Source organism: Arvicanthis niloticus, chromosome 21 (genome assembly GCF_011762505.2).
Source record: "Arvicanthis niloticus isolate mArvNil1 chromosome 21, mArvNil1.pat.X, whole genome shotgun sequence".
Lineage (NCBI taxonomy): Eukaryota > Metazoa > Chordata > Mammalia > Rodentia > Muridae > Arvicanthis > Arvicanthis niloticus.
Genome location: NC_047678.1, coordinates 46,200,665 through 46,211,550, shown reverse-complemented (window position 1 = coordinate 46,211,550; position 10,886 = coordinate 46,200,665). Strand labels below are relative to the sequence as shown.

Here is a 10,886-nt window from a genome sequence, read left to right as displayed (position 1 = left end):
AGAGAGAGAGAGAGAGAGAGAAAGGGTAACCAAGGAAACATAACATAAAAACAGTAGAAAGTCTTAAAAAGTCCCATCCCGTAATTCAGCCAGAGTCATTCAGAAACATCTTGTATACTCATCTTTCTCAAGAATGTAACCTTGCTCTACCATCCTTGCTTTGGGCCTTCCCCACCTGCAGGTGGGTTCTCTTCCCTGAGGTCAGAGAAATGTTAATCAGCCTCTTCCTTCCTATCCTGAATGTTAATCCAGCAAGTGTCCTCTGACTCAGGGATAATGTACCCCTCCTGGAATGTACAATGTATCCTGGGGCAGTGAAGGCCTAAAATCTCACATTTAAATCTGCTTTCTTGGTGGAACTAGTATTTTTCATAAGTTTTCTATACCTTTCAGTAACTTTTACAGAGCTTTAAATTTCAATACAGAAAACCACTAATTTATTTGGAGAAGAAATGATTGTTGTTTATTAACCTTGCTGCATTATCAGAAAGGGTTAAACACACACATTTCCTGGGACAGAAAATTGTACCAAAAGTATTCCTTACAAAATAACTTCACAGAGCAAAAGTCTTACACTTACAGAGACACACACAGCGTATGTTAGTATGAATTAATACACAGTTTAGATGTTTATACAACAGATTCCTAACAAACTCTTTGCATTCATGTATGTTTTCTTTAAAAATAGTTGTAAAAAATTAGAAAATAATGCAAATGTAGAATTAAAGCCAAGGCTATAGATCTAGTATTAATAAATTCAGGCAGTATTTATAAAAACTGATGCTGCTGTGTATTTTACTTATATACAGGATACAGTCTTTAGGCTATCCTATTGTCACCAATGTTTTTGTGTATCTGAACATTTAAATTCCAAGACACCTGTGCTTTCTCTGTTTTAATTCAGAATTCAACTTTTCACGTATATTTACAATTAAATATCTAGTTCTAGAATTTTCCTTACATAACAGACAAAACATGTTTGTTAAATAAGTTCATAAAAAGGCAATAAAAAAGGTTGCTCTTGAGAAACAGTTCTAATGTGTCCATGATTATGTATCCACGCTGCGGAAGGAGCAGGAAGTTACGTCTTCAGTGCTGGAATGACCACCACTGGGTAAAAGTGTACATTTGCAAGCTAGCAACCGAAAAGCCTAAAGACTGCAATAACCCCAAATCTGTGCTGCCCCATAAGGTTCTGAAAGTTGAATAGCTGCTTCCAGGCCCATTTGGAGAGACAGGAAATTCTTGCCAGGATTATCATGGTCTTCAGTTTGGTACATCACCTTTTGGTCTTCTGAAAGAGATACAGAAGCAAGGCGTAGTCAGTGAGCTTAGCCATCTTCACTCCCCACCTCCGTTCACACACCTGCTTCAGGTACAGCCTTCTTGAAGCAGAAAAACAAAACCAAACCACCACTGGGATTTATATACCAGTGACTTCCTTTCCTTAATTCCATGGTTGTTTCAGAATGCTTAAATACCACATGAACTCTGCTCTAACTCTGATCCTTAGTGTAAATAGTTAATACCATTTCTAATTATTTAGTAATCATACATACCTCACATGTGAGTATGCCTATAGTATAGTGAGTATGAACAATTCGAGTTCCAGCTCCGTGAACAGTGTGATCTGAGATACAAGCTGCAGATTATTTACTCCCTCACTACTCCCCCTTTTGAATGAAATTATGATTTCAAGAACTGTCTGAGGGTGCAGATGAGTGCCTCAGCCTCAGCTGCATCCCATCTCTCACTCTCCTTCCCTCACATGTAATGATGAACACAGAAAGTGCCTTGGTATTTATGTACTGTTATGCAGACACAACTAAATTCTCTAACAGAACTTCCAAACAGATATACATTTTAAAGAAACTGCTAACATGTAATTTAAAAAGCCCCACATTTCTGTATTTTATTTAGTGTAAGTGTATACATGTGTATGCCACAGTTAGTCACACACATTACATGCACACAGGATCTCAGAGATCAGGAGAGGTGTTTAATCCACTGGAGCTGGGGTTACAAACAATGGTAAGCCATCATGTGGGTGCTGGGAATTGAACCCAGATACCCTGCAAGAACAAGTGCTCTTGACCACCAAACCATCTCTTCAGCCCCTTAATGCAATTTTCATGAGTAGAAAACCAATCAGAAAGTGCAAGTGTCTTCTTGACATTTGACCAATACAAAACTGTATATTGATATAAGCATAGGCTAAGACTCATGTTCTTTCATGCTTATACTCTTGAAACCCAGACTCTCCCCAAATGCCATGGTTTAAGTTACAGTTCTGTAAGGCTTCACAGAATACAGTTGTTTCTTCTAGCAATGTCATACTGAGGCTAATAAACACGAGATGGGATTTTTGTTAAGAGTTGGCACAAATAAAAAATGCAGAGATATAGATATGTAATTATTATTTCTTCTTTTCCTTTTAAAAATTGTTCATTTTATGAATGAAATCTGATATTTCTATGCTATTAAGGATACTTTGGGCCAGCACGCAAAGGCACTTGCTGCCAAACATGACACCTTGAGTTTGATGCTCATGGCCCATGTAGTAGAAGACAACTAACCCCCTTGCCAAGTAACCCGTGGCTTCCACCATCAGACCATGAGTACGTGGGAGGCAGACAGAGGTGGGCAGATATCTGTGAGTTTGAAGTCAGCCTGGTCCACACAATGAGTTCCAGGACAGTCTGGTCTACATAGCAAGACCATGTCTCAAAAATAAAATAAAAAATTTTTACATTGTTTAAACAATACTTTGGATACAAAATTTTAAGTCTAAATCTCTAATTTTGATGCATGTATGCCTTTGGTGGAGGTAGTAAACTATTATTATAACCAGTACTACTAACAACTACTAAAATAATTCTCTCTTTTCTATATTATTATAAAGTCTTTCTTGGGGTGCAGGTGGGCTGAGATAGGGGGGTAACTCACTCAGCAGTATTCTCAAACTCAATATTGCACATGCTGGCTTCAGTCACTAGATGCTCCCACCTCACGCTCCTGAGTACTAAGATTGCAGGAATGAACCACTTCGCTTCCAGAATGGTCCCAACTAGGCAGTATCCTAGGGAAAGCTGAGAAAGCTGTTTTCATCACACTGAACTCACCCAACAGACCCCTCAGCTGAGTGAAGATGACCAGAAGGATCATGAGAACTGAGTTACTTTCTCTGAGGTACAGCTGATGGCCTGTGCATCGAGGGTCAGGCTGAGCAGTGAGCTCAGGTGTCAGCGCAACCTCTCCACTGTTGTGTTAACCTCCCTTCACCTCTGTACCCTGTGAGGCTGGAACCACCAGGTTTGCTTCCCATAGCCATTACTCTCTTATGAGGAGTGGCCAAGTCACCATGCTTTATCTTTATGAAATTTGTACACTTTCCCTCAGAGCTCTCATGCTCCTCTTTGTAGCCATCACCAACCCTCTACACCCGATTCCTTCCCCTGCTCGGCCCTGCTTTAATGCTTTGTCCTGACCACTGACCCCGTTCATCTCTGCGTTGTCATCTTCTCTCCTTTGACACAGAATCTTACTTTTAAAATGGTCCTTCTGTTTGCAGAGGACTGAGGAATGCGACAAGGCAAGGCCTTGTCGGTTTTATTTATGGAACAACTGCGTAAGTGAACAGTCAAGTATTTGCTGAGTGTGCAGGACGGGAGAACACAGGACATCAACTCCAAATGTAACAAGTCTCATGGTTGATGAGAGAATGGTATTTAAATAGTGTCACATTTTTGGAAATAATATATATAAAAACTACTACCACTCTATTCTCTCGTGGAGTGGAGTGGTATCCTGGCTAGTGTTATGTCAACTTGACACAGTCATCTGAAAGGAGGGAACCTCAACTGAGAAAATGTCTCCATAAGATCCAGCTACAGGGCATTTTCTTCACTAGTTATTGATATGGTTACAGAGTCCAGCCCATTATGGGTGGGGCCATCCTGGGGTGGCGGTCCTGGGTTCTATAAGAAAGCAGGCTGAGCAAGCCCTGGGGAAGCAAGCCAGTAAGCAGCACCCTCCATGGCCTCTGCATCAGCTCCTGCCTCTAGGTTCCTGCCCTGCCTGAGTTCCTGTTCTCACTACTTTTGATGATGAACTGTTATAGAGAACTCTGAATGAACAAACCTTCTCCTTTCCAAGTTGCTTTGGTCACGGTGTTTCATCACAGCAACAGTCACCCTAACTGAGACAGGCAGCCTTCTAACTCTAACTTAAAAAGGACAGCTCTTCCAAGTTAGGAAAGAGGTTGCCAAAGGCCCTGTTGGATTTTTGATGAATTACAAGGGGTATCTGATTGAGCAAATCAAACATAAAGCTTTAGAAATAACTAATACAGAAATGATTGTGCACATTACTATTTAGAAAATTGATGACTTAAGTAGAATATAGTGTACTGAAACTTATGCCTCCAAACAGACAAGTAATTTCATTCTATTGACTTTTAATAACAGAAAAATAATGAACATTTCTAAATAGTAAGGTGTCACTAAAAAAATTATGTTTCCTAAAAGAATACTATGGTTCTGTGTCTTCAGAAAACAGAAGCATCATGTATTATGCCCTAGTGATACTGGAGATCAAGATGAGAAGGGACTTCACACACACTAGACAAGCACTCTACTCCTGAGTTACCATCCCAAATCTGTTTTTGTTTTTAAAATACTAACTCAGCCTCAGGAAATTCAGAAATAAATCTATAATGATTTTCAAGTGTAACAACAGAGGATCTTTGATAAAGTAACCAATGATAATCAGGCCCCAATGTGCTCACCTATTCTGTCTGGTGGATTCTCTTCTCATTCTTTTAGTAGGGATTGGACAGTCTGTCACCTCAATCTTTGGTGAGTGACAAAGTAACTCACTACACCTGCGCATAGGAGTCATTCCTGTGAAGAAAATGGTAAGGAACTGGTAAAACACAAGAAAGAAGAGCAAAAATATAAATATATATTAACCTGTAAAAAGGAACTTAAAGCAATTCTCTATTATTTTTTTGTGATGATTAGTTTTTGTCAACAAACACCAACTAGAGCCACCTGGAATGAGGAGACCACACTTGGAGAATTGCCTCCATCAGTGTGAGTGCATGTCTGTGGGGCACCTTGATGCTGGAGGACCCAACCCATTGTAGGAGGTGTCATCCTGAGGCAGGTGGTCCTGAATTATATAAGTAAGTTAAAGTAGCCATGGAAGTCAGATGGTAGCCAGGGATTCTCTATGGCCTCCATGTAGTTCTTACCCTGGCTTCCCTGGATGACCAGCTGCAACCTGTAAGCTGAACAAAATAAACCCTTCCCTCCCCAGGTTGCCTTTGGTCAGGGTGTTTATAGATCCTATTTGGTTAAGAGGATAGTTTTAAGCATTTATCAGACAGCCTGGTGGTTAAGAAATCTGTTCAAGTTCTGAATCGCTTGCATTCTTTCTTGTTACAGTTGGACTCATCATCAATATTCATCGTCAAACAAAAAGCTCACAAGTCAACACATACCGAGTTTCTGCTCTATTCGCTTCAGACTCTTTTCTTGTTCATCGAGTTCTTGCTTTTTCTTCTTCATATCAGGGGTGTGAAGGTACTGCAGCTGATTGTCCAAGTCCTCGTTCACGGCGTTCAGCTTGCACAGAGCGCTGCGGTACTGCTGAATGAGATCTGCAGAGCAGCAGACATCTGAGTAAAGAGCTGACATCAGACCAATCCTTGTTTCACAAAAGAGAATTAACATCACTAGGTAACCCACGAGAACACATTTTACAGTCTTGAACCATTCAATGAAAAGAACTAGTTGAGACAATACATGATAGTTACATTCTAATTTTCTTTGATTTAATTTATTTCTGGGTGAGGAATGAATTTTCAATGACTGCCCTCTGTATTTTATTTATTTATTTATTTTTAAAGTTCTGGGGAGAGAACCCAAGAAGGCACACATGAGGTAAATGCCCTACCACTGAGTTATATTCCCAGATACCTCAAGTTTTCTATACAAAAGTACCTGGACATTTCACCTCCTGTGTGATACAGAGTATTCGACATTGCTCCACACAGCTAGGTAAAGCCAGGGGAGAGGAGGACAGAAGAGCACTGAATGTCGTACTGCTGGAGACCACTGTTTCCCTGGTGTGTAACAAAGCAAAGTACTAGCTGTGCGTCACACACAGCAGCTCAACTCCTCACGGACTTGTCTTGTATACAAGAGGGAGGATGGAAGAGGATGGAAGAGTGCAGATCTTAAAGTTGAATTGTATTCTCCTGGGATACAAAAGGTTGCTTCTCTGCAGGTATACAATGCACTGAAAACTCACACCCTGCTCCACTCCTGTCTCCCCCGTCCGCTGTCCTACGTTCCTTACGTTCCCACAGACTCATTTCTCCTTTCGTGTTATTTATGCCCACATGACCTCATATCAGTGTATACAAATCCATGGTTCACAAAAGAGAGAAAACAATATATTCTCTATGACACACTTAATTGTCTCCAAGTAAATCTATTTCCTCGCAAACAACACAACTTCATTCTACTCTACTGTGCATGCGACCCACATTTTACCCATTTTTTTTGTCAATGGTCACATAGGATGGCTCCATAACTTGGATATAGTGATGCGTGCTGCAAGGGCAGACAGTGACCTCTAATATGCTAATGAATTCTTTTGGATAAATCTCTAGGAGCTCTGTTGAGTCCTGCAGTATTTTTAATATCTCTCTTCTCTTTCTCTCTTTCTCTCTTTCTCTCTCCTCTCTCTCTTCTCTCTCTCCTCTCTCTCTCTCTCTCTCTCTCTCTCTCTCTCTCTCTCTCTTCCTCTCTCCCTCCCTCCCTCAAAACCTCCATATTGGTTTCCATAGTGACTGGACCAGAAGTGCATAAGGATTTTGTTGATGTCCTTATCAACAACAAAAACAGTTTTGATGATACCCTTTTCTGACTGGAGTGAGATGGAATCTTCCTGTGATTCTTTTGTTGAGATAATATTTTTGTACATTGTGTGAAGGTATGTTTCTGTCCTTCCTCACCTGCTTAAGGCTCCTTCTGATTGGTTTAATAAAGAGCTGAATAGCCAATGGGACTTCTCAGTAGAGATAAGAACTGTGGGAAAGGAGGTGAGGGGGATTCGCCAGCCAGTCATGGAAGAAGGAATAGGTGGCAGGACTGAAGGAAGGTAACAGACCATGCGGCAGAATATAGATTAAACGGGTTATTCTAATGTGACTATTCTAACAGCTCTATACAAGCAACACATGTAAACCTAAGCTAGACTGCGTAGGCTTCACAAATACAGAAACCGCTCTGTGTTGTCATTTGAGCGCTGGCAGGTCACAGACAGTCCGATGATAATTAATTACATTTCAGAAGTGTTCTATGAAGTCATTAACATAAGCAAGCAGATGTATGAACCTTGCCTACAGTTTTTCCAACTACCACTGTTAAAACTGTTAAAGCTAAAGTCATATCTCAAAATTGGAAGCTATCCAAACTTAACAGCTGAATTATAAAATAGTCTGTTTACACAATAAAATATTATTCTGCAATGAAAATAAATTACAGCTACCAACAAAGCACAGAATGAGTAGAGCCAGACACTGTTGTGTTTTCTATTTGCATATAAATTACAAAAATGGACAAAATGAACCTGTGCCATGGTAAGTAAAGAAAGTTGTGTCAAACAGAGACTTGAAGAGAGAATGAGCAGTTTCCTATAGAGCTGAGTGTTCTACTCTCTTCAAACTGTCTGCGGCACTGCAGAGTAAACATGACTGTCAGTGCTCTACAACTGACCACATCCACAAGCCTCATTTTTAATTATTACAAGTATGGTGTTCTTCTGATAAACCTTATCAGTGCTGTGTTTATAAAATGTACACAATATATATATATATATATATATATATATATATATATATACACACACACACACATATATATATACATATATACATGTATATATATATGTATTTTGTGTGGATTATACTATGAAAACAAGGTGTAGCCTCAGGTTGTGCCTCCTTCTGCAATCCCAATAGGTGGAAGATTAAGGCACAAGAATTACCATGAATTCTAGGCAAGCCTGGGTTGCATGTCAAGCTAGCCTAGGGCAACAGAATAAAAATAGTCTGACCAAAGCAAAGCAAGGCAAAAGAGCAAAATGTGACACATACACACAGTGGATTATCAATCGGGGTTACCAGGAAAGGAAATGTGACACACACAGACACACACACACACACACACACACACACACACACACACACACACACAGAAGTATCAATCGGGGTTACCGGGAAAGGAAATGTGACACACACACAGACACACACACACACACAGACACACACAGACACACACAGAAGTATCAATCAGGGTTACCGGGAAAGGAAATGTGACACACACACACACACACACACACACACACACACACACACAGAAGTATCACTCGGGGTTACCGGGAAAGGAAATGTCACACACACACACACACACACACACAGAAGTATCAATCGGGGTTACCGGGAAAGGAAATGTCACACACACACACACACACACACACAGTGGAGTATCAATCGGGGTTACCGGGAAAGGAAACTCTATCATTTGCTATAGTCGATAAACTCTGACCTCAGGCTAAGTGAACAGATATAAAAGGATAACACACAGTTTCCTTTCTATGGGCTATCTAGAATAGTCAATTTTATAGAGAGTTTCAAGTAGAAGGAAGACTGCCAGGGAAAAGGGATGGGAAGGTGCTAAGTTTCAGATTTGCAAATGCATTTTGGGAGGGAGACTGCACATTGATGTGAAAGTATTTAACAATACTGAATTGTGCAATGAAAACAGTTAAGATGGCAAATTTTATTATATAAACTAATAGCATAAAAAAGGCTAAAGTAAGAAATGATTGTGTTTGGTGAACATAGATGTCAAGCACATCACAACCTCATGCAGTCAAAGCAGGAATCTGTAAGGTAACGGCACTCATGGACTTCCTACTCAGTACAGACAGACTTCAGAGCAGATACAGATGTTTACATCAGCTTTGAAGGAGGCAGCTGGGAGGTGAGAGAATAAAGTGACGAAAAGTCCATATCACACTTTATGAAAAAAATATAATTTTTGTTAGTATTTTGTTGGCCTCAAATTTCTATGAAAGTGAGCCTTCTTGCCTCTGCAGCCTGCTAGTCACTGCAGGCATATGTTACCATGGCTGGCTCAAAAACTCAAAAACTGTATAAATTGACACAAAAACAAATGGTTATCTAATAAACTATTAATTTAACAAGGCAGAATACACTTTAATACATAGTATAAAAAGAGGCATTACTAATCCCGCTCTCTTACAATATATTCAGTAAAGGAAGAAGAGAGCATATTTCAACTATTTGATTTTTGTAAGAACAAAACCATTTTACATTGTATATGTTGGTTACTGGTTAATAATCTTGTTACATTAGACTCTGAATACATAAGCCCAAAGAGAATGTTATAGTCAAATCAGAAATTAGACTTAGACAGTCACTCAGCTGGGAATGGAGCTCAGGGGTAGAATGCTTGCTTAACATATGTAAACCCTCTCCTCTCCCACTGAAAAAACAAAACAAAGAATAGGGAATCCACAGGAGATACTTTGTGATCTGGAGGTGTGGCCCAGTTAGTGAAGTGCTTGCCTAGCATGCAAAGCCATCAGTCAGTTCAACCCCAACACCACAGACACTGGGTGTGTGGCGATAAGCACCTGCAACCCCAGTACTGAGAGGTAGAGGGACAAGAGTCAGTACATTCAGGGCCATGTCCAATTCCTTGGTGAATTCCTGGCTGACCTGAGATTTGTAAGACACCATGTTAAACAAACGAACAAACAAACAAAATTGAAAACTCACCCCATGTTTAGCTTACCTATTTGTTTCCCCAAGACCACACACTGTTTTGGTACTGGAGCTCCGAAGACCATTCCCCGGAGTTTGTCCATTGGTGGAGCTTTGTTCTGAAGGCCTCCAAACTTCCCATTACTTCTAATTCTATCTCCGTCTCGAGTCAGGAGTGTGGGACAGTGTGTGATTTTAACAACCTATTGAGGGCACACAGACACTAATTAGCAAGGAACCAACTCCAACTGTTTTAAAGAGTAATTAAGTCTCAGTTTATAAATGACACGATCCGTCCGATGGGCATGGTGACACGCGCTTTTAATCTCTGCCCTTACAGAGGTAGAGGTAGAGGCAGGCAGAGGTCTGTGAGTTTGAGGTGGGCCTGGTCAATAAAGTGAGTTCCAGGACAGCCAGAGCTCTGTAGAGACACTGCCTCAAAACAACAACAACATCATCATCAACCAAAAAAATAAATAAATACAACAAATCAAAACCAAAAACACCGGAACAAAAAAACCAAAGCGTAAATAAATTCATAAGCAAGAAAGTAAATGAATAAGCAGCATGTTTTGTGGTAGTGTTTTCACAAAATTAGTAAGCTAATGATATGTAAAATGAACTGGGGGGGGGGGGACCGTGAAAAGCCCATAGACAAGGAGGGAGCCAGATGAGTTTTCAAATGCTAAATGCTAGCTCAAACTAGTTTAAACTGGTGAGAAAGGAGTCAAGAATTAGATTCTCCCAATTAATCAGAATAAAAACGTCACACTGAATTTAGCATTTTATGCTCTCTAGGAGTGTATTCAGTAACTCCACTTACGTTCTCAAACATAGCATAGCCTACTGAAATACAGCAAGCTCACTAAGTCACAGCACTCCATCCATACAGAGAAATAGAACACACACGTGGAAGGGCTTGAGGGGCTCCGGGAGATCGTGCAATAGTAAGAGTGCTCTTCCATACAAGCAGAGGAACAGGATGTGGATTCTGAGCATCCACAAAGAGCTCACATGGCTGCAC

General features: G+C 40.3%; 1 protein-coding gene across 1 annotated transcript in view; it reads right to left on the bottom strand.

Annotated features, from left to right (window-relative positions):
* Window positions 1-436: 436 nt before the first annotated feature.
* Window positions 437-10,886, bottom strand: part of Smchd1 (structural maintenance of chromosomes flexible hinge domain containing 1) — a 113,714-nt gene continuing 103,264 nt past the window's right edge. The window contains exons 45-48 of the mRNA XM_034484004.2: window positions 9,894-10,065; window positions 5,504-5,662; window positions 4,787-4,901; window positions 437-1,294 (exon numbers count right to left, since the gene is read on the bottom strand). Of these exons, the coding sequence (XP_034339895.1) occupies window positions 1,267-1,294; window positions 4,787-4,901; window positions 5,504-5,662; window positions 9,894-10,065 (474 nt within the window). The 3' untranslated portion in view covers window positions 437-1,266. The remainder of the gene's footprint in view (window positions 1,295-4,786; window positions 4,902-5,503; window positions 5,663-9,893; window positions 10,066-10,886) is intronic.